Genomic DNA, 24,848 nt, shown 5'->3' on the forward strand with positions numbered 1-24,848 from the left:
TCCTGGCTAAATCCCACTCCTTTGGTTAATACTGAAGATAAAATATAAACAAATATTATAATAATACAGACGTTTTACTGTTTATTTTTAATTCAAATACATAAGTAGCTTTATAAAACTTTGCTATTTAAAATTGGTTATAATTTACAGATTATGTTCTTTTATTATGATTCTGTATTTCATATCTAAAAAGTTATTGTAATTAAACATGTTTGTGTATAGTCCCCATCAGCAAACTTAGAAAAAGCTCCCACTTTCCCTTAAAAAATGTTAAGGAAATATGTTTGTTATCATGCTTAATCCCATTCCAGCTGCACCTGGGAGTTCTGGGTGCTGACAGGTTCCTTTCTCAAATGTGCTGCTGGTGCCGTCAGAGGAGGAAGAATGGGTTCAAGATCATTAGTTGGGACCCTCCCTAGAATCCTTAACCTGTTTGTTATACTTGCCAAAATTGAGAATCTGAAATGCTAACAATGCAGCAAAAACAGTTGTAATGTAAATTAAGATTTGCTTTTTGCCAAGTTGCAAAGTTGTATGCACATCAGGTAACTGTAAAAATGTATTATCTTGTAAAACTTATATATATATATAAAAAAAGGCAAACATACTAAAAATTTTAAGTCCAACTTTATTTTTCCTGTAAGTGTTTAGAGATATCTGCTTCTGGGATTTGGTAATGTTATCTGTCCTTGGGAATATTACAGGAAAAAAAATGCATAGTGATATTACAGCTTTAGCAAACCTACCTCACAGCTGGGTTGAGAGGATAAAATACAACTAATTTTGTACCCTATTGTGCCTAGAGAGTCCAAGTGCTAAATAAATATTTACTGATTAAACCAAATCAACCAAAAGTTTATAAAAAAGTGCTTTGAGCTCTACAAATACCAAGAATTTACTATGGAATGTCTATGGAATGTAGCCACACAGTACAATTGTTGATATCTGTCATGGATGACAATTGTTATTCATAGTGACTCATTGTGTATAGAAGTTTGTATCTTCACTCCTTTGCAAGAAGCCAACTCTAGCATTGTGCAAAGTTGAGGAGAATGGACTTCAGGGATATAAAGAAAAAAAATAATCTGGTGTTTTGAGAATATTCCAATGTGAATTCTTTTTCACTGAAGATCCTATCTAAATGAGAACTTAACTGGCTAAAAATAATGGTGTAAATGAATATCAATTTCCAGATCTTGAAAGAAAAGTATTCTAAGTTGTTATGAGGTTTGAGGCACATCTTGTGAGCTGAGATGTATGTGGTACAGAGTAATAGCACTGGAGAGGGCCTGAAGCTAGTCTAGCCTCTCAGCCTCTGCTTGGATCTCCACTACCCCAGCTAGCCACATTCTAGGATTCCCATGAGTACATTTAGCTTTATACAGTCTCTTGTAACATGTATTCTACAACATTAGTTTTTCCTGTGATTATTTTTTTAAATGGAAAGTAGTATGAATTTAGAAGGTTGGTTAAAGAAACTTGGAGTTAAAGGCATTTTAAAATTTGAAATCCTCTCAATTCCATTGTCACTTTTTGGAGGGGTACTGAGATTACATATCAACTATAAGAACTGCTGAGAAGCAGCAGCTGAAACATGGCTCACAGAACTTTAACACAAATCACTGAGTTTCTAGTTAGATTTGCCATCTGAAAATTTAAAATTCATAGATTTTTAAAATTGAATTGAGTTTTATGGTTAAGAAAAGCAGTTACTTATTTTACTACTTAAGGATTTTTAAAATAAATCTGATAAGAAAAAAATCAGTACCTATGTATACATTCTGTAACAATAAAAAGCCACAAAAAGATGAATGAGTTTTATATAGAATGGGTGATTTCTAAAAGGTTTGGTGGCCCTCACTGCAGTTATTGATAAGCCAATAACCAATAGTGTTCTAGATACACCCCTCCACTTTTCTTCATCACATACACATTTTTTTACCTTGTTATTCTATTATATAATGTTAAGGGAAAACAAGGATCCAAAAATCATAATTTCTATTTTACAGATTGTGTTTAGATGAAAAACTAGAGAGGCCAGGATATATGTAGATAAAGAGGTACATAGCACCAGGCTTCTAAATGTGTCATACTTTTGCAGAAAGAAAAAAAAGTTTCATCTTTGTTATAAAAATTCATGTAAGGTCAAAGTAAACATAAACATTTAAATTGCTTTTTTTTTAAAAAAATCAATTACAATTTAAAATAATAGAAAACATTTAATAATCCTAAGCTTTCACTAATTATAGCATTCACCTAGAAGTTGCTGTGGTCCACTTCATTTATAGGAGAAATTTTTATAGTATACTATAGCAACAGTGATAGCCCTCTCTTACCATAACAAGAATGGGTTTGCTGGGCTTCTAAGTTAAAACTTCTGCTCAATAGATTAGCCATCCATAGATTTTAATCCAATACTGGATTGTTTACAAAATGCTCTTATTTATCTATTATAATGTAAGTAGTGAAATTCTGTATATACTGCTATTTTTCTGTGTTCATTATTGTGAACTTGTGTATATTAGTGAAATAAATTCTCAGCTTTCAAATTGTTTCCTTAACATTCATAAATATAAGGTTTGTTTGTTTGTTTTTTTGGTATTAAGACATTTTTCTTCCCTTCTTGAATAATAAACTTGGTGATATTTTTATTTTTAATCGAAATCAAAAAGCAAGCCATTTTTTAAAAACTTCCAGTTTTGCTAGGAGGCAGAATGATTCTTTTCAACTCTTAGAGGAAATACACCTCTGATGGTCCCCTTCAAAACCACGTTTTTTTCATTTGATATTCACAACTTCTGCACCAACATCAGTCAGTAGTTTTCCAGAATGCCTTTATTTTCAGACATCATAGAACTTAAATACTAAGTCAAAAAGGTTTTCATAAAATATAAAATATATTCTGCTCAACCACATTTGAAGGCAAGCATATATTCAGTGTCTGTGTTCTGAATAAGTCCATTATGAATACATACATATATGTGTGTGTGTGCACACATATATATATAGGCATATGTACTTTCACATGTATATACACATTATTCTTTAGTCACAGGAAATACTTCTTTCACAATTCTCATTTTGACACTCACCCCTCACCATTTACTCCCATCCCGTTACCTAAACTTTATATTTCTTTGCCGTGTTGTAAATAGTAATTCATGTAAACTCAGTACTGTGAGGGGGGTTCTTGCTCAGAAAGCTAGTGACATCAGAGTACTACTTTCCACCAACAACTTCTGCACATCGGGGACAAAGTGTATCAGAAGACTCTGCTGTGTACTTCCAACAACGAGGACACTTTTCTTTGGTAGTTGGCATGACAATTACTTTATATGAAGACTCTTCCCGAATATCACCACCTATGAAAGAGGTATGAGAAGTATTTCTGAAAAGCCATTCAACTTGTATAACTATTTCCAATTTGGTTTAGCAGGCACAACTTTTCCAAAGCTTTCTCTTTCCTACCCTAGTAAAGCTGGTCAGGTGTAAAGAGCCAACATAATAGGATCATACTACTTGATGACTAAAGAGTTATGGAATCTGAGCATCTGTGGGAATTGAGTTCTGTACCTACTCAGAGTAGGCTTTCTAGCTCTTAATCATGATACAGTTCTGATCAGTAACACTGCATCTCCGGCTCACCATTGCACCAAGGAGTTTGATAAGCCAAATTATAGTGACAACTGCAGTGTCCCAAAATTTCCTGGCCTGGATAAACAGGAAACACTCTCCACTATTAATATTATTATTATTTTTTGTCAGACTGATAAAAATATATATAATAAGAGTAAATTACTTTCTAATTGCTGTGCAAACAATATACATTAACATTCTGAAAAGGAAACTGAGCCAGAATCTTACTACACGAACAATGCTGCCAAGCCTCAAATCTGAACCAACACCTATGGATGATTAGCCTCCCATCTCCTGCTGGTACCTAAAAGCCATTATAAAAAACACAAGCAGCATCACCTCTCCTAAAATACCCACTTGTTATTCTTTGTTAATGCCACTCCACCTCCATTTCCATTAATGAAGGTGAACTGAATTGACATTATACCCTATGAAATAAATATCTACAAAATGTTTGAGGTGCTTCTATAAAAATGAGCTCAGGAAAGCTTTAAGCCTTATTAAAAATGGCTAGGGCTGGGGATATAGCTCAGTTGGTAGAGTGCTTGCCTTGCAAGCACAAGGCCCTGGGTTAAATTCCCAGTACCACAAAAAAAAAAAGAAAAGAAAAAAGAATGGCTACACAGCAATGGCACAGGCCTATAATCCCAGCTACTCAGGAGGCTGAGGCAGGAGGATCACAAGTTCAAGGCCAGCCTGGGCAATTTAACAAAACCACATCTCAAAAAAAGAAGGGCTAAATATTTTAATTTGGGGTACACAGAAGAGGAAATTTTAGAGTCAACACTGGGGAAAGGTGAGCAGTAGTAGGGTACTACGTATCAAAAGGACAGGGTCAGGCGCAGTACCACACACCTATATTCCTAGCAGCTTGGGAGGCTGAGGCAGGAGGATCTCGAATTCAAAGCCAGCCTCAGCCTCAGTTGCTAAGCAACTCAGTGAGACCCTGTCCCTACATAAAATATGAAATAGGGCTAGGGATGTGGCTCAGAGGTTGAGTGCCCCCTGAGTTCAATTCCCAGCATCAAAAAAAACAGGACAGGGGCATAAAAGGGAAACAGGAGCAAGTTCTAACTGCACAATAAAAGCTATTCAAATGATAAGAAGTAACTCTCTCCCTCCTCTATCCTGTCCCTAGCCTTCCTTCAGTTCTCAAGATCAGGCAGAACATGTAGTGTTGGCTTAGATATGTGGCAAATGTTTATATTGTTTCCACAGAAATGTATTCCAAGTATACATCTACTTTTAGAAAAGTCTAGTCCACTGGAGACTTGGAGATGACTTACAGTCATTTCTCAAGCTGCCACTGCCACTCTCTCCTTCTTACCTTCTAAATTGATTAGGAATGTTCCTTTAAGCTCAATTACATCTGCAGTTCTCTCTCGTGGTTCCTGAGCCAGTAAAGTTGACTGGGAAGCCATCATTAGCTCATTCAACTGAGAGGTACTAGAGGTCTCCTCAGCTTGAAGCATCTGGAAGCAAGCATATGAAAGTCACTGCCAAACTTTTCGCATGAACTGATGTTATAAAAACAGATGCCACAAGTTCTTGGGTATAGGGAGGAACCCCTTGATACCATCTCACCCTGAGCTAAGATTATTAAATACATCAGTTTTACTGGCATGAAAGGTTTTAATTAAAATGTTTATCAACAGTACCGAAGAACATACTCTCTGCATTTGCTTCACTTTGCAAGATTCTCATTGTCACACACACACACACAAACCTACATGGTGTTTACTAGCCCCATATCATAAATGAGGAAATGGGCAAAGGAGGTTAATTTGCCCAAGTTTCTAAATCATTATGTGGTGGAGCTGCAGCTTGAGCCCAGGTCTGTGAGTGTCATGTTTTGCCTGTACCGTTTCTTACACTGGGAGAAGAGTTCAGTTAGTATCTAAACAAAAGTGCTTTTAGCAATATAGACTAACGAAGGCAATCTAAATAATACATAGAACCCCTCTGAAGTACACTGAACTTGGCTATCTGATAAATATTTTTATATTTTTCACTGTAACTTTAATTTCAAAATGAATTTGTGAGCTAATATAAATATTCCTAAAAAAAAAAAAAAAAAAAAAAAGGAAAAAGTCCATAAGAAAAACAGGAAACTCAAAGAGATGACTTTGGTTTTAACAAGTTCATGAAATAAGTAATTGATGGAACCAGGATTCCATTTGAGAGCTACTTGGTGTGATTCCTAAAGCAATTTATGTTTTTGAAAATCCCAAAGCATTTTTTCCCAATATAAATGATCTAAAACAAATTTTATTCTTTTCAACTTATTACAAGAACTGAAGGCAAAGGAAACAGTATATAAGGAAAAAAATGCCCAGGACTGGGCAGTGCAGACTTGACTAGGTTCTCAGTTCTTTTGTGTACAATGAAGCTGTCAGTACTTAGGAACCTTAAAATTTTAAACACATGAATATCTTACTCTCTGTTGTCAACAATTTCATGCTCTACTAATTATTTAAGCCTCAATTCTTAATCACTTGAATTACATGTAAAATGTTTAAATTGAGCTACCAACCAAAGAGATTTTCTGAGATTTTTCTTTTTTTTAGAAAACTGCTACCAATAAAACCTTACAAATATATATATATATATATTCATTGCCAATTCTCAAGCATTCAGACTAGAGAAAAATCTCAAGTCAACGTGTTAGGCTTAATACATTGCTAATCTGGCCAATCAACTCCTACAAATCCCAAGGTCCTTTTGGAAATAAAAATAGAATTAATGCTGCTGGGCACTGTGGCGAACGCCTGTAATTCCAGCATCTCAGGAGGCTTAGGCAAGAGAATCATGAGTTCAAAGCCAGCCTCAGTAACTTAGTAAGGTCCTCAGCAACTCTTCGAGACCCTGTCTCTAAATATAAAAAAAGGGCTAGAGGCCCAGTGGTTAAGCACCCTGGGTTCAATCCCTGTACAAAAAAAAAAGAATTAATGCTATGAGATATACATGACAATTTACTGTAACAAATGAATTTTCTACAGATGCTCAGTGGAACTCATGTTTGGATTTGTTTTGAATGTAGTCCAGATGGTCAAAACTCAAAAAAGCAGGTCCTATGACAAAATTCCCAATATTTTTATGTATTCTAACACTACTGTCATGGATTTATAGACCTATCTTCTAAATAGCCCTAAGGGTTTTCAATTCAAACAACTTTGTCAGACCTTCTCAGTCCCTGTCCCAGTGCATGTACATGTTACAGGTGCAGAGTACATTTTTGACATGAGAGAGGAGAGGACACAGATGCAGGAAACAAAGAATCAGTGATAACATCAGGATTAGAAGACTGAAATCATAATTTCTAAATTAGCAAAAAAAATTATGTAGATTTTAAAAACAAATTGAAGGTGAAGATGTACAATATTAAAAACATTTCAAATTGCAGTACCTCTATTATTTCAAAAAGCAGCCCAGGCTCTATCACAATGATAACCTCGTACTCAGCAGCATTTTTGCCAGGGATGCTTCCAAGAAATGAATCTCGCATTGCGCAGGCGCTCTCCACTGCCTCTTCCAGCCCAGGCTTCTTCCAGATAGAACTTGTGCTAATCCACCCAGTGCGAAAAACACTTTTGGGTTCTTTAAAAAAAAAATGGGGTGGGGGGGCAGGTAAACTGACACATATATCCTAAATATTTACCATTTAATGGGAAATAAGAATTGTCATGGTAAAGATGTAACGAAATGCAACCAACCTATTTCCAAAACATTTATATCAGCAATGGAAAATATTACATTACATTTAAATAAAAGATAAACTATTAGGAAAATCTCAAAAAATAAAAAAATGCTTAGAAAAAAATAAAACAAAAATTCCAATATTAACAGCTCAACTATGGCTATAAGATTATGAGTGGCTTTTTTTTCTCTAAACAGTTTTTGGTTTTCTAGAAGATTAATACGCTAAGAAGAAAAGAACTATCATAAAAGTATTCATTATTACAACCAGAGAAATGAAAGTTGGATCCCATTTGTGTACAATGAATCAAAATTTAAAAAAAAAAGTATTCGTTAAAAGGCACTTCATTTTATTAAAATAAAACCTAAAATATATTTTGGAAAAGTTATGAACACATTTAAGAAAAATGTGATTTCCCAAACCCATTCTGAAATCATCCTACTCCTCTGCAAACAGGTGAAGAAACTACTAAGTGACCAAGATGCATCATGTCACAAAGCATCACTATAGAAGAGTCAGGGCCCTGACAGGAAGGAGATAAAATCAGAAGTTGCACCCTCACTGGGATCTTTCTCATTTGGTGAGCAAATTGAGTGCTCCCTACCTTTAATGTATGGTATGTGCTGGAAGACCTCTTCAGCCAAGTGAGGAAGAATGGGAGCAAAAGAACGAACCATCACATCCAGAATTTGAGCCAATGCTGTCTGACAAGAGCGTCGTTTGGGATCATTTTCATTTTCACAATAAAGCCTGAAGGAGAACAATTTACTCAGCAGCTGATAGCACTTTATACATTATGATCACCAAGACAGGATCTGCCTCAGTTTGAGTTTGTTCCTCTAGTGGCTGATCTTATGGGTCTAGTCATCTTCCAATCAAAGACTGTTTTCATACAATTTTTGATAACTTATGATCTATTCCACTTTTCACTTTCCAGGTGTGTCCACCTCATCAAAAATCACCCATGCTCTGTTCAATTCTGTTTTTTACGTAGAAGACAGCTAGAGTCTAAACTACTGTGTTAAAAGACAGGAAGTTAGCTGGTGGTATTTAAAATGTGACTCCCCACCCCCTGCGATCTGAATTACTTTCCCTATGTGGAAGGTCCTCAGCTGCTGATTGGCTGGGGCTGACGCCTCACATTGGACTAGCTACTAAAGATAACACCTTCACCATAAGGATCCATAAATGAATGTTTAGCATCAAGCCCCCCTCCAAAAGGGTGGCACTGACATTGTACAATGTTAATATATAACTGCTCTTATATTTCTCTCCCCCACCTGTCACAATTTACAAGTCTGACAACAAGTACTAACTTATATTAGCAGCAATCACTTAATGAACACCTACTTTATCAATCACAGCACTACTAACATTACTCACATTATCTCCTTTCATCCTCATGACCACATCAGCAGGTAAGAAAATGCCATCCCCATTTTTCAGATGAAGCAACTGATATTATCTTACAGGCTTCCCCAAATCATAAAGTGAGTAAGTGGCAGGGCTTGACTCCAGAACCCAATCTCAATTACTGCACAATGGTGTCCATCTTAATCATCGCTGTATCCCAACATTTGTCAAACACAGAATAGGCACTTAAGAAACATCTGCTGAGTATTTTCATATTGTGTCATACATACCTATCCTTGATTATGCTGAAATAAAAGTTGGAAAGTTCTCTAGTATAAAATGCTTTTAACAGTCGAACAACTTTTCCAAAATCATATTGCTTGTATGAGTCGTTAATCTAGAGAACAAAGTTAAAATAAATTTGGAAGCTGGGGTAACAAGTGAAAATGGAAGTCATTATAAACAAAATATGTTCCTTCAAAAATATGCCTCAAAGATAGACAAAAACAGATAATCAAGCAAGAACTCCTGATAACCTTCCAAACAACCTTTCTGGACAACAAATTGTCTTATACTCAGAAAATATCCACTGTTCTATGAAAGCTGTAAAACAATATTGCTCAAGAACAAGATCAAGCCAGGTACAGGGGCACACACCTGTAATCCCAGCAGCTGGGGAGGCTGAGGCAGGAGGATCACAAATTCAAAGCCAGTCTCAGCAACTTAAGGAAGCCCTAAGCAACTCAGTGAGACCCTGTCTCTAAATAAAATACAAAAAAAGGGCTGGGGATGTGGCTCAGTGGTTGAGTGCCCCTAGGTTCAATCACTGTTACCAAAAAAAAAAAAAGAGAGAGAGAGAGAGAGAGAGAACAGGATCAAGGTTTTCCTTCTGTTTATTTTTTTGTGGTGTGGGGGATTGAACCTACTAGCACTTTGTGCATTCCAGGCAAGCACCCTATCAGTCCTCAAGTTTTAAGTGTCTCATTTATTTTTGGTTTGAGCCAAAAATATGCTGTGTGTGCCTCTGACTTGGGGCACACTGAGGCAGATACATTTCCAATTCTGAGAAAACAAATTACTAGTGTGTGTGTGCATGTGGGTAAATGAGCAAATATCTTAGGGGACATAAGAGTAGTCATTTCAGTTATTTCTATCTCTTACCATGAGATAACATTCAGATAAAGTGTAATTTTATTCCCTTTTGTTGTAGAAACAGAGCTGATCTTTTCCTCCTGAGAGAAATCTGGTCTGCAGGGAAGCCTGGACCTGCCTACTGTTTCCTCCAGGTACTTCTGCAGCCTTTTAAGAATCCAGGAAAGATATTAGAATACCTCATACCTAAGGGCACCTAGGAATGTATAGGATTCAGCAAGTATAGCTTTTCCCAAAAGTGCTCTAGTTACTAATTCTAGCAAGGTTTCTTCCACTTAAATGAAAACAAATTTTAACACACAATAGTGCTAAAATTTCCATTTCCCAAAATCTTACTAATTTACACATACCTTGCTTGCTAAATCCTGCAGTAAATGCAGCATATACTGGTCTATGACATACATATCACTGACAGGGACAGAATCCGTTTCAGGGTTGAAGCCAGCCACATTTCCCAAAAGAAAGCGGAGTGTATTCCTAAGCTTTTCATAGTGAGAAAATGTACACGGTTAAAAAAAAAATTATAAAGCCTTCTGTTTTCACCAAAAAGTCATTTTATAAATCTATAATTTGCATTCAACCTTTGACACTTTAAGGGAAAAAATTTTTTAAATTATATTTCTAAAAAAGGCTATATATGTACCAACTCTCATTCAAACAGCCTAGTTATAGAAATAACCACAGGATTTTATGTCTAATGAATAAATTTTCACTATATTCCTTTATATCTTTAGGGTAAATCAACTTTAAATACCATAGATTATTCACATGTAAAGGTGAACACATGTTTTAGTCACCTAATTCATAGGCAAAGATAAAGATAAATGTGAAAGGTCACTAAATATGTTAACAGTATATAAAATAAAATTTTACATCAGACTATGCTTTTTTATATAGTAATTTAACAAACTATAAAAGACCTTATACATAAAATTTGTAACGTTACTATTAGTATTTTTAAATAACAGGATATTTTAAAATGTGTGCAACATGTGAACTCATTTTCATTCAGTTCTGCAATATCAAACAAAAAGTGCCTCATTCTTCACAATGATCTAGTAAGTTTTCATTCAGAAACAGGAAGAATAATAGTTCTAACCTTATTAATATCATCTCTAGCAGCACTGAGAGCAGAAGGACCAATTGTCACTTCATTAAAGACATTGGACTCAGCCACCCACCAGCGAAGGACATCAGCACCATAGGGAGGTTCTTTGCTTTGATCCTTTTCATTGAGAAAAGACACAAACAGAATGGTTTTCAATTTCTATTAGTTGAATAAATGCTTTAGATAAAAGTCCTACTCTGAACCATGTTCGAGCATGATATAAGTATAAAATATACCAGCAGTGAAGTGAAATACAGGATGACAATTTCCAATCAGACTGAATATAAAAACAGCAAAGCCAGCCATAGTGGTTACTATAATCCCAGTAACCTGGGAGCTGAAGCAGGAGGATTGCAAGCTCAAGGTCAGCCTAAACAACGTGGTGAGGCTGTGTCTCAAAATAATAAAAAAAAAAAATAATAGGAGCTGGGGAGTGGTAGAGCACCCCTGGGTTCAATCCTCTGTACCAATCAAGTAATCAATAAATAATTAAAAATAGAAAAGAGCTGGCAGATAGGCACAGAGTAGTATGGGCAGTGGAGTGGTCCCTGATAGGAAAGGGAAGAGGAAGGGCTGCTTTACCTTTCACTATTTCCTAGCAACTCTGTCCACAAAGCAATGAATGTAAGGAGGACAGTAAAAAGTCATAGGATCAAGGCAACAGATAAGAGTTTTCTATTATGAAAGCAACTCTAAAAAACCCAATTACCAGCAACCCCAGATCTGACATCCATCCTTGTTTTAAGCTTAAGATATATAATTTCTAAGAAGAAATGCAGTATGAGTTGAGAAGTTGTCATCTTTTATTTTCTTATGATTTCCATTTAATTATAAAATAACAGTTCACACATACTACAAGTTCAGGGAATAAAAGTCATAGTATGAATCAGGCCCTAGCTGGAGATTTAGACCTGACACGTGTCAAAGGACCATAATTCCAGCTCTTTCTTTTTTCATTAAAATCATGTATTACCCAAGATTTTAGATTTAAACCATGGTAAAACACTGTCTATTATTTTAAGAGATGGAATATTGCTATGTTGCAGACAGGCGTCAAATTCCTGCACTCAAGTGATCCTACTGCTTCGACCGCCCGAGTAGCAGGGAGTACATGTGTGTGCCAATGCATCTAGTGAATCCTAGGTTTTTTTGTTGTTTCTTCTAAATTTTTTTTTTTTAACACTGAAGTGACTATATTTAAAATGCTTTTTATTGTTTGTTTTTTACATTGAAGTGACGATATTAAGGACTTGGACTGATAATTTAAGAGCCTTAAAATAAAAACAAAACGTATTTTAGGGAAACACCTACCTGTCCTCCGTTGATGACAACATCAGGATCAATAACATTCCCGAGAGACTTGGACATCTTTTCTCCCTTTTCTCCGAGGGTAAACCCATGAACAACCACTGACCTAAAAAGACAAATCAGCAATTTTAAGTACAATTGCCTTTTTGAAGATGACCTGCATATCTTAAAGGTGCATCTTAGTTTAGCATAAAAATAGTGGATAAAAGCTTTTCTTAAGTCTAATGGGCTGGGGTTGTGGCTCAGTGGTAGAGCACTTGCCTAGCATGTGTGAGGCACTGGGTTTGATTCTCAGCACCACATATTAATAAATAAAAGTCCATCGACAACAAGAAAAAATATTTTAAAAAAAAGAAAGTCTAATGCTCGGCAGTTTATGTGTCATGACTATTAATCAGTAAGCTCTTTACTTAAGCACAGAAAAATTTTAGATGATTTTGTTCATTAAATAAATTATTTCCTGACTTCTGATATGCACTGATTTTGATCACTGAAATAAAAAAGGAAAAAGCATGGCTTAAAAGAGCAGATTATAAAAACAAAACAAAAACAGATTATCATCTCAAAATTACCTTCAAAAAGACAACTTGAGAAAAGCAGTAATTACTCTTCTGTTGCATAAGAAACAAATTCATGTAAATTGTTCTGGGATGGGTTCTCATTGGAAGATAGCAAAAATCTCAAGGTGCTTAAGAAAATTTCTAATTGAACTGCCCATAGATTTGAATAAGCAAAAGCAATTATCTGTACTAAACAAAAATCCCTAATTTCATAACATTCCCTGGGTAAAGTTTCAACTGGTTAGTCAATGTTGGTGTCACAAATGGAAGGACACTTGAACTCAGGCAGTCTCCTCTCCACCTGACACACCCTTCCCAGCACCCCTGGTGGAGTTTTGCCACAGTATAAAATCTACCTGCACAAAGTCTTCCAGCTCCTCCAGCAATGCTGATGTTCTCTTCTAGGACTTAGCCAGAGTGACAAGACACCTTTGTACTGAGGTCTATTTTCTCTTTCTTTCTTCTTACTTTAAATTCTTATTTTTCTAATGTGACAGGAGACTGTAGCACTTTATCATACACACATTTTATAAACATATGAAAATGTACTTGTGTGTAGATAGATAGATAGATAGAGATACATATCTACGTATCTATTACACAGCACAGTGCTTCCACCTGGCAGGCACTCAGTATAAGCAAACATGCTGACTGATTTAGTTAAGGCTTGAACACTTACTTGAAAGGTGCTTTTTTCCTTGCTGCCACACTTGTTAATAAGGAAGACTGAAACCAACCCCCAAGTTGGTCTTTTCCTTCCAAGTACAAATCTGCTCTTTGGTCGGTACCTCAAAAATAAATATTTTAAAAAAACACAGAAATTGAAGTTAATAAAATAAGAAAACAAAAATGAGATCACCAAAGCATTCAAGCTTCAATCACATTATTCATTTCTTGGGTCATGCTCTACCCAGAGACCAAACTGCATTCACTTGAGCTGGCATTGCCACTGAATGAGCCAAAATAAAGTTGATGAACCTTTGAGTAACATTTTCCAAAGCACAAAACACTATTTAAATTAGAGGTTAATTCATAGTAATTATCAACATTAGCATTTCCAGTTAAATACGTAATGAAAATATCACTTTCTTAATGCAATAAATATTTGCTGGGCACCTAACAACTTTATATTTTAATACATTTAATTCTTGTGCCAACTCTAATAAAGTAGATATTATTTCCCCCACTTTACAGATGAGGAAAGTGAGGCAGGTTCTTCATCAGAAAGTAGTCCAGTTGGATCCAAACCTAGTCAACCTGGCACTGGAGTGCCTACTCTTAATCAAGAAGTCATGCTACTTGAATGAGCCTTATCCTAATAATAAGACAAAAAAGAACATTACAAAGACCAAGTTATTAACTTGTAATTTGACAATGAGTCAGTCAAAAGATGGGCAAACTGTAAAAAAGCTATGTGAGCAATTCTTTTCTCAACTTTGTTAGGACACATTTACAAGCTTGAAAGGTACTTTATTAATAATAGTTCATTTAACAGTTAATAATGAAAAAACGGGGCTGGGGTTGTGGCTCAGTGGTAGAGGGCTTGCCTAGCATGTGTGAGGCACTGGATTCAATTCTTAGCACCACATAAAAATAAATAAATAGGGCTGGGGAGATAGCTCAGTTGGTAGAGTGCTTGCCTTGCAAGCACAAAGCCCTGAGTTCGATCCCCAGCACCGCAAAAAAATAAATAAATAAATAAATTAAATAAAGGCATTGTGTCCATTTCCAACCAAAAAACCTTTTTAAAATTTTTTTAAAAAAATAAGAAAAGGGACAACCTACCAACATCATAAGAAACAATTATGAATCATCAAGGTTACTTAATAACTAAGTGAAAATTGAGAAATCAAGACATTTTCAAAGTCTTAAAGGAGCTTCCTTACAAGATACTTATTAATAATAATTTGGGGGGGCTGGAATTATGGTTCAGTGGTAGAGTGCTTGCCTGGCAAGTGTGAAGCCCTGAGCTAGATACTCAACACCACATATGAATAAATAAAATAAATGATCCATTGATAACAAAGAAGATATTTTTTTTAAAAAATAGTAATAATTTTTGGGGGAAGATGGGAAGAAAGTAGCTTCACAATAAAGAAAACTGGTTAGTGCCGTAGTGCACCGGTAATCCCAGCTATTTGGGAGGGTGAAGCAGGAGGATCTCAAGTTTAAGGCCAGCTGGGCAACTTAGTGAAGCCCTGTCTCAAAATAAAATTTTTTAAAAAACAGGATGTAGAGATGTGAGTGGTAGACTGCCTACCAAGTACAGAGCCCTGGGTTCAATCCCCAGTACTGAAGAAAAAACAAAACAAAACAAAAACGCTGGCAGTCACCACCTTAACCAAATGATCAAAGTTAAACATCACCGGAAATGAGACTGACAGCCTTCATACGACTTACATGATAAACTGAGAAGGACACAACCCCCATTCTGTGATACTCCTGCCAAGCACAAAACCTAAATTTCTTCATGAGCACACATCACACAAACCCAAACAGCCACCTACTTAAAACAGCCTATGTTTCATGAATATCAAGGTTATGAAAGACAAAGACAGAATGAGGGGACTAAAGAGGAGACTTGACAACTATGTGTGACAACCTGTGACCCTATGTTGGATCCTGGATCCTTTTTTCCCCTTTTTTCCATAAAGGATTGTACTGAGTAACATTTGAATAAGGTCTGTAGACAGGTAGAGAGATAACAGTATGGAATCAAAGTCAATTTGCTGATTCTGATAAATGTGTATTGGTTATATGACACTGTCCATGTTTTTAGGAAATACACACTAAAATATTTAGAGATGGACTGCATTAGCACTCCAGGCGGCTGCTCAGAGGAGAAGGCGAGTGGTGAGTTGTTTGGACTTAAAGTGACAGCGCCTAAACACAGGGGGGCTGCCTGGAGGAGAAGCGTGGTGGGTCGCTTGGTCTTGAGTGGCCGCACCAGAGCTCCGGGCGGTTACCCAGAGGACCCGTGCAGCGGGTCACGTGGATTCAGAGCCACTCAGAGCGACCGCTCCTGAACACCCGGGGGGTTATCTGGAGAAGGAGGAGAACGGGGAGGGTCACTTCGACTTGGAGTGAGTGATTGCCCAGGGCTACGGGTGGTTGGTGGAAGTGGAGGCACGCAGTGAGTTTCTTGGACTCCTAGTGACCGCACCAGAATACTGGGAGGCTGTCTGGAGGAAGAGGCCTGTGGCGGGTCTCTGGGACTCAGAGCGATTGTTCGGGGCCCCAGGTGGCTGCTCAGAGGAGGGGCCACATAGCCAGGCGATTAGGTGCAGAGCAGGGTCCCAGGATCTAGGAGGCTTCTGGGTGGAAGAGCCGCACAGAGACAGGCTTAGGGTGGAGCGAAGGTTCCAGGCCTGCAGGCAGATTCTCTGAGGAGGGGCAGCCTAAGGAGATTCATCTGCGAAGGGTGAGGCTCCCAGGCCCAGGAGGCAGGGCCAGGCCCCTGGGAACTTTGCAGAGGAAGGCAGCCCAGCCCAGGCGGTAGCTGTAAATTGAGGGGAACCTCTAGGAGGGAACTGACCAGCGAGACCTCCCCACCGGGTGAGTCTTCCCTGCTGGGTGAGGTTTCCCCACAAGGACGGTAAAACCAGAGACTCAGGCCCAAACAGGTCTTGCCTCAGCCCGCAGCCTAGGTCCCCTTTGGATGACCATTGGTCAACAAGTGGAGGCACCTCTGCCCACTAGCAGGGATTATACCCCACCTGAAGGCCACCACTCCTAGAGAGGCAGCTTCCTTGTGGAGCACCGCATTATCAACTTCCTCCAAGACTTCAGCCTACTGAAGGCTAAGGGGGGATATATATAGAAATCTTCAGGGACATTGTAAGTCAATAGAGGAAATCTGCAATATCTCAGTGGTCCTCTGATACCTGAACAATATGAGACAACAAGGAAAGAAAATGCTGCAAACAAATCTAGATGTTACATCAATAAAACCCAATGACAACATGGCAGAAGAAATGACAGAAAAGGAGTTCAGAATGTACATAATTAAAATGATCAGAGAAGTAAACGATGAGATGAAAGAGCAAATGCAAGCACTGAATGATTGCACCAATCGACAGTTAAAAGAGCAAATACAGGAAGCAAAAGATCATTTCAATAAAGAGTTAGAGATATTGAAAAAAAATCAAACAGAAATCCTTGACATGAAGGAAACAATAAACCAAATTAAGAACTCCATAGAAAGCATATCCAATAGGATAGAACACCTGGAAGACAGAACCTCAGACATTGAAGACAAAATATTTAACCTTGAAAACAAAGTTGAACAAACAGAGAAGATGGTAAGAAATCATGAACAGAATCTACAAGAACTATGGGATATCATGAAAAGGCCAAATTTAAGAATTATCGGGATTGAGGAAGGTCTAGAGAAACAAGCCAAAGGAATGAACAATTTATTCAATGAAATAATATCAGAAAATTTCCCAAATCTGAAGAATGAAATGGAAAATCAAGTTCAAGAGGCTTATAGGACTCCAAATACACAAAATTACAACAGACCCACACCAAGGCACATTATAATGAAAATACCGAACATACAAAATAAAGACAGAATTTTAAAGGCTGTGAGAGAAAAGAACCAAATTACATTCAGGGGGAAACTAATATGGATATCAGCAGATTTTTCAATCCAGACCCTAAAAGCTAGAAGGGCCTGGAACAACATTTTTCAAGCCCTGAAAGAAAATGGATGCCAACCAAGAATCTTATACCCAGCAAAACTTACCTTCAAATTTGACAATGAAATAAAATCCTTCCATGATAAACAAAAGCTAAAAGAATTTACAAAAAGAAAGCCAGCATTACAGAACATTCTCAGCAAAATATTCCATGAGGAAGAGATGAAAAACAAAGAAGCAAATCAGCAAAGGGAGGAATTATCCTAAAGGAATTGTCAAATAAAGGAGGAAACAAGTTGTGTCAAACAAATAAATAAACAAAATTTAAAAAATGAACCAAATGACCGGGAAACCAAATCATTTCTCTAAAATAACCCTGAATGTTAATGGCCTGAATTCATCAATCAAAAGACATAGACTGGAAGACTGGATTAAAAAGAAAGATCCAACAATATGTTGCCTGCAAGAGACTCACCTCATAGAAAAAGATACCCATAGACTAAAGGTGAAAGGATGGGGAAAAACAAACCATGCACATGGACTCAGCAAAAAAGCTGGAGTATCCATCCTCATTTCAGATAATGTGGACTTCAAGCCAAAGTTAGTCAGAAGGGATAAAGAAGGACATTTCATACTTCTTAAGGGAAGCATAAATCAGCAAGATATAACAATCATAAACATCTATGCCCCAAACAGTGGCTCATCCATGTATGTCAAACAAATCCTTCTCAATTTCAGAAACCAAATAGACCATAACACAATAATACTAGGTGATTTTAACACGTCTCTCTCACCACTGGACAGATCTTCCAGACAAAAATTGAACAAAGAAACCATGGATCTCAATAACACAATCAATAATTTAGACTTAACGGACATTTATAGAATATACCATCCAACCAAGAGTGAATACACTTTCTTCTCAGCAGCACATGGATCCTTCTCTAAAATAGACCATATATTATGCCACAAAGCTAATGTTAGCAAATACAAGAAGATAGAGACACTAGCATGTATTCTATCAGATCATAATGGATTGAAGTTAGAAATAAATGAAAGAGTAAAACACAGAAACTATTCCAACACCTGGAGATTAAACAATATGCTATTATATGATGAATGGATAACAGAAGACATTAGGAAGGAAATTAAAAAATTCTTAGAGGTAAATGAGAACAAAGAAACATCATATCAAAATCTCTGGGACACTATGAAAGCAGTACTTAGAGGGAAATTTATTTCATGGAGCGCATTTAATAAAAGAAGTAAAACTCAACAAATAAACGACCTAACACTACAGCTCAAAGCCCTAGAAATAGAAGAACAGAATAGCACCAAAAGTAGTAGAAGACAGGAAATAGTTAAACTCAGAGCTGAAATCAATGAAATTGAAACAAAAGAAACAATACAAAAAATTGACAAAATAAATAGTTGGTTGTTCGAAAAAATAAACAAAATTGATAAACCTTTAGCCACACTAACAAAGAGAAGACGAGAGAAAACCCAAATCACTAAAATTCGGAATGAACAAGGAAATATCACAACAGACACGATTGAAATACAAAACATAATTAGAAGCTATTTTGAAAATCTATACTCCAACAAAATAGAGAATTTTGAAGGCATCAACAGGTTTCTAGAGACATATGAATTGTCTAAACTGAACGAGGAGGACATACACAATTTAAATAGACCAATTTCAAGTACTGAAATAGAAGAAGTCATCAAAAGCCTACCAACAAAGAAAAGTCCGGGACCAGATGGGTTCTCAGCCAAGTTCTACAAAACCTTTAAAGAAGAGCTCATTCCAATACTTCTCAAAGTATTCCATGAAATAGAAGAGGAGGGAACCCTCCCAAACTCATTCTATGAAGCCAATATCACACTGATACCTAAACCAGACACAGACTCATCAAGGAAAGAAAATTTCAGACCAATATCCTTAATGAACATCGACGCAAAAATTCTCAACAAAATTTTAGCAAATCGCATACGAAAACATATTAAAAAGATAGTGCACCATGATCAAGTGGGTTTCATCCCAGGGATGCAAGGTTGGTTCAACATCAGGAAATCAATAAACGTAATTCACCATATTAATAGACTTAAAGTCAAGAATCACATGATTATTTCAATAGATGCAGAAAAAGCATTTGATAAAATACAGCACCCCTTCATGCTCAAAACACTAGAAAAAATAGGGATAGTGGGAACATTCCTTAACATTGTAAAGGCCATTTATGCTAAGCCCATGGCTAATATCATTCTAAATGGTGAAAAACTGAAAGCATTCCCCCTAAAAACTGGAACAAGGCAGGGATGCCCTCTTTCACCACTTCTATTCAACATCGTTCTTGAGACTCTGGCCAGAGCAATTAGACAAACCAAAGAAATTAAAGGGATACGAATTGGAAAAGAAGAACTCAAACTATCCCTGTTCCCTGATGACATGATTATATATTTAGAGGAACCTGGAAATTCCACCAGAAAACTCTTAGAACTCATAAGTGATTTCAGTAAAGTAGCAGGTTACAAGATCAATGCCCATAAATCCAACGCATTTTTATACATAAGTGATGAATCTTCAGAAAGAGAAATTAGGAAAACTACCCCATTCACAATAGCCTCGAAAAAAATAAAATACTTGGGAATCAATCTCACAAAAGAGGTGAAAGACCTCTACAATGAGAACTATACAACACTAAAGAAAGAAATTAAAGAACACCTTAGAAGATGGAAAGATCTTCCATGTTCTTGGATAGGAAGAATTAATATTGTCAAAATGGCCATACTACCTAAAGTGCTATACAAATTCAATGCAATTCCAATTAAAATCCCAATGACGTACCTTACAGAAATAGAGCAAGCAATTATGAAATTCATCTGGAAGAATAAGAAACCCAGAATAGCTAAAGCAATCCTTAGCAGGAAGAGTGAAACAGGGGGTATTGCAATACCAGATCTTCAACTCTACTACAAAGCAATAGTAACAAAAACGGCATGGTATTGGTATCAAAACAGAAAGGTAGATCAATGGTACAGAACAGAGGACACGGACACAAACCCAAATAAATACAATTTTCTCATACTAGACAAAGGGGCCAAAAATATGCAATGGAGAAAAGATAGCCTCTTCAACAAATGGTGCTGGGAGAATTGGAAATCCATATGCAACAGAATGAAACTAAACCCATATCTCTCACCATGCACGAAACTAAACTCAAAATGGATTAAGGACCTTGGAATCAGACCAGAGACTCTGCAGATTACAGAAGAAAAAGTAGGTCCAAATCTTCACCTCGTTGGTCTAGGATCAGACTTCCTTAACAGGACTCCCATAGCACAAGAAATAAAAGCTAGAATCAACCACTGGGATAGATTCAAACTAAAAAGCTTTCTCTCAGCAAAGGAAACTATCAGCAATGCGAAGAAAGAGCCTACAGAGTGGGAGAATATCTTTGCCAATCATACTTCAGATAGAGCACTAATCTCCAGAATCTATAAAGAACTCAAAAAACTCTACTCCAAGAATTCAAATAATCCAGTCGACAAATGGGCTAAGGAAATGAATAGACACTTCACAGAAGAAGATCTACAAGCAATCAACAAACATATGGAAAAATGCTCAACATCTCTAGTAATAAGAGAAATGCAAATCAAAACCACCCTAAGATTCCATCTCACCCCAATTAGAATGGCGATTATCTAGAATACGAGCAACAACAGGTGTTGGCGAGGATGTGGGGAGAAAGGTACACTCATACATTGCTGGTGGGGCTGCAAATTAGTGCAGCCACTCTGGAAAGCAGTGTGGAGATTCCTTAGAAAACTTGGAAGAGACCCTCCATTTGACCCAGCTATCCCACTCCTTGGCCTATACCCAAAGGACTTAAAATCCGCATAGTACAGAGATACAGCCACATCAATGTTCACAGCTGCTCAATTCACAATAGCCAGACTGTGGAACCAACCTAGATGCCCTTCAATTGATGAGTGGATAAAGAAACTGTGGTATATATATACAATGGAATATTACTCAGCCATAAAGAATGATAAAATTATGGCATTTGCAGGCAAATGGATGAAATTGGAGAATATCATGCTAAGTGAGATAAGCCAATCTCAAAAAGCCAAAGGACGAATGATATCACTAATAAGTGGAGGATGACACATAATGGGGGGGGGAAGGGTTAGTGTTAGGGTTAGAGTTAGGGTTAGGGAGGGGGGCAAGTATGGAGGAAGGAAGTACTGTATAGAGGGTAAAGAGGGGTGGGAGGGGTGGGGGGAAGGGAAAAAATAACAGAATGAATCAAACAACATTACTCTATGTAAATTTATGATTACACAAATGGTATGCCTTTACGCCATGTACAAGCAGAGAAACAACATGTATCCCATTTGTTTACAGTAAAAAAAAATATTTAGAGATTTAAGATCGTTTTCTCTACGTGATATACCTATACTGAGAGGATACAGAAAGCAAATGTAAAACTGGTACTATGAAATCTAGATGAAGGGCATGTAGTAAATCTTCATATTAGTTTGTGACTTTTCAAAATAAAATAAGTTCTCAAAATTGGGGCTTGAGGTCATTGAGGAAAATTACTTCTATATAGTCACAATCTAAATTCACAACTTTAAGGAACCCTGTAATTCTTTTTATTTATAAAATGATGATTTTTCTTTATATCCTAATATTGAAGATTCAGAGTTTTAATCCTTATGTGAGAAAGATGAGCTGGGTGGAAATGCAAAGACAGAATTAAACCAGTTCAGTTCAACCGACACTACACACTGTGCTACACTCTGGGAGAAAACTAAAGAAATTTGGTCTCTGCCCTTTTAGAGAAACATCTAATGGAGTAGATTTTATGTTAAGCAAGAAGTAACTAGGAGGCTGGTAATGTAGCTCAGTGGCAGAGCATGCTCAAAGCCCTGGGCCCAATCCCCAGCACTGCAAAAATGAAATTAAAAAAATAAATAATAAAATAAAAATTGTGATGTTCCCAAGGAAAAATAGAGAATTCAGTCTAGTCTGCGCAGTTGGGAAAATACAGAAAGGTAAATGCACATGCAATGAGGACAACAATATTTTAGCCTCAACATCTAGAATGCTATAGCTATGTCCTATTTTTCCTCTTTCCTACTGACTCGTGACCGTGGGTTCCCATTTAAGCTTTTATAAGGTCAGTATAAAAACTCCATTCCACTCTAAAATGTTAACTCCCTACTTCCTGGTAGCCACATTCTAGATACAGCAATCTTCAATAAGATGCATAATAACAGAAAACTCAAGAGGATCCTTTCCTGAAGTGAGTTGGTAATGCAACAGCAAGAAGTAGCCCTAAACCCTTTCATCTCTTTGAAAAGTGCCTCCTCTGGTCTGCTGAAGCAATCACTCAAAGTCCAATATCATGGAAGTGAACCAAAGTTCTGTCATCCTGAAGCACTTACAGCTTCCAAACCTTGATGAACACACCTGTAAAAAAAGGGGGCTTCCTCTCAGACACTTGCTAGTCAAAAATTTTTCATTTGAAGAAAGCTAGTTGCTGCCTAAGGATTCACAGTACTCAGAATAAAATAATCTGAAGAATGTCCAGGGGCTGCATTCCAATCGCCTGGGTCCCAGCACCTGTGGCACTTACTGATTTAGTTCAACTTTTCCATGCTCTCAATTTTTCTTCAGCAAAATGGAAATGACACCTGTATCTAACTACCTCAAGAGGCTGTTGGAGAGATTAAAGAAGTAACAATGTGTAAGACGTAGTTACAGTTAATGTTATATAGGTGTAGTAGATATTAATTATTACTAAGATTCACCATGAAGGGCATTCTGATATTTCCTGACAGAATTAAGAAAGACTTTTTTTGGTATACTCTTTCAGTTTCATGTGAAATAATACTTGCATAAATATAATTATATTGAACTATTTAAAAAAAATACATGGTCTCTGATCCTCCTCTAGAAACATATTAGATTCTAATAAAATTAGAGGACACCAGGCTACTAGCAGCATCACAACAAAACAGCTAATACATACTAAGGGTAAGGTTTCTATGTTCTTTTCTTTCCCATTCTCATCTATTTGAAAATTGTTGAAACTGGGCAAAAAAGTAAAACATCATTCAAGATAATGAAGTATAACCCCAGAAAAATTCTAGAAGAAAGCCTTTTAAGATGATACGTGGGACTGGAGATGTAGCTCAGTGGTGCAGTGCTCGCCTCGTATGTAACAAGGTCTTGGGTTCTAGTCCCAGCACCAAAAAAAAAAGATGCTGTGTGAGATTGGGCATGCCTATAGACCAGCTACTCAGGAGGCTAAGGTGGGAGGATCAGCTGAGCTCACAAATTCCCAAGCCAGCCGAGAAAACCCAGTGAGGACTTGTCTCAAGAAAAAAAGAGAGTATGAAATTAGTGGGAAAACACTGGGGATTGGCAGTTTTGGAGTAGCAAAACTCTGGAAAGGAATGAAAACATAAAGCTTACTGGAACTTCCAAACACAAAGGTGGAAATGGCAAGAAATACAAAGCATATAGCTAAGCCCAAGTGTTACTACACTGTAGATTTGTTTACTGAACAACTTTATGTCATTCACTATTGGGGCTATTTCCTAAAAAGTTTGTTTTTAGTACTGCTTACTTTTTCTAATGAAAGTACATTCGCATTTAAGAAATCTGGAAAACTTACAGGAAGATTCAAAGATATTCCTACTATGCAGAGATAATGACTTAATATTTTAGCATATTCCCTTCCAGGATTATGTCCATACATACCAACAGACATAAGTTTGTTAGTAAATCAAAATATTTTATCTGCAGCCTGTTCTTTTGTATTCAGCACTTCAAATAATATCTTCCCAGGCTCACAAATATTCTTCAAAAATGTGACTTATCATCCTCTCATATGAATGCGTACCACATGCTTTAATTGGTTTTCTACCATGGGTAACCCATGGTTACAAATCATTTACTGTTAGATAAAATACTGCAAAGAATATCCACACATATAACCTTTATCCAGACCTAATTATTTCTACAGGAGAGACTTCCTAGAATTAGAATTTTTTGATCAAAGCATAGAAACCACTTCAAAGCTGTTGATGCATCATGCTAAAATCCTTTCCAGGAAGCCTGTTCCAAATTATGCTTCCACCAGCAACATACAACAGGGAGGAATAGTATCATTTTTTTTCCCGCTCCTTTTAGTTTAAAAACTTTTGTCCTTTTACCTTCCTGAATAGACCTTTTAGAATTTACGTATGATGCAGTAGTAAGTATGGAGTTTTACAATTCCAGGAAATGTGGCCCTTTACCACATACATGATTTCTATTATAGTAACTTTAGACTTTAGGAAAATTACAAAAATTCATATTTAGAGAGAACAATAAACTA

At 36.7% G+C, this 24,848-nt stretch overlaps 1 protein-coding gene across 1 annotated transcript in view; it reads right to left on the minus strand.

Moving 5' to 3' along the window:
• Positions 1-2,628: 2,628 nt before the first annotated feature.
• IARS2 (isoleucyl-tRNA synthetase 2, mitochondrial) overlaps positions 2,629-24,848 on the minus strand; it is a 58,324-nt gene continuing 36,104 nt past the window's right edge. The window contains exons 15-23 of the mRNA XM_079107452.1: positions 13,494-13,602; positions 12,258-12,360; positions 10,938-11,063; positions 10,189-10,320; positions 8,977-9,083; positions 7,938-8,083; positions 7,043-7,233; positions 4,964-5,108; positions 2,629-3,362 (exon numbers count right to left, since the gene is read on the minus strand). Of these exons, the coding sequence (XP_078963578.1) occupies positions 3,220-3,362; positions 4,964-5,108; positions 7,043-7,233; positions 7,938-8,083; positions 8,977-9,083; positions 10,189-10,320; positions 10,938-11,063; positions 12,258-12,360; positions 13,494-13,602 (1,202 nt within the window). The 3' untranslated portion in view covers positions 2,629-3,219. The remainder of the gene's footprint in view (positions 3,363-4,963; positions 5,109-7,042; positions 7,234-7,937; positions 8,084-8,976; positions 9,084-10,188; positions 10,321-10,937; positions 11,064-12,257; positions 12,361-13,493; positions 13,603-24,848) is intronic.

Source organism: Sciurus vulgaris, assembly GCF_902686455.1.
Source record: "Sciurus vulgaris genome assembly, chromosome: 12".
NCBI lineage: Eukaryota > Metazoa > Chordata > Mammalia > Rodentia > Sciuridae > Sciurus > Sciurus vulgaris.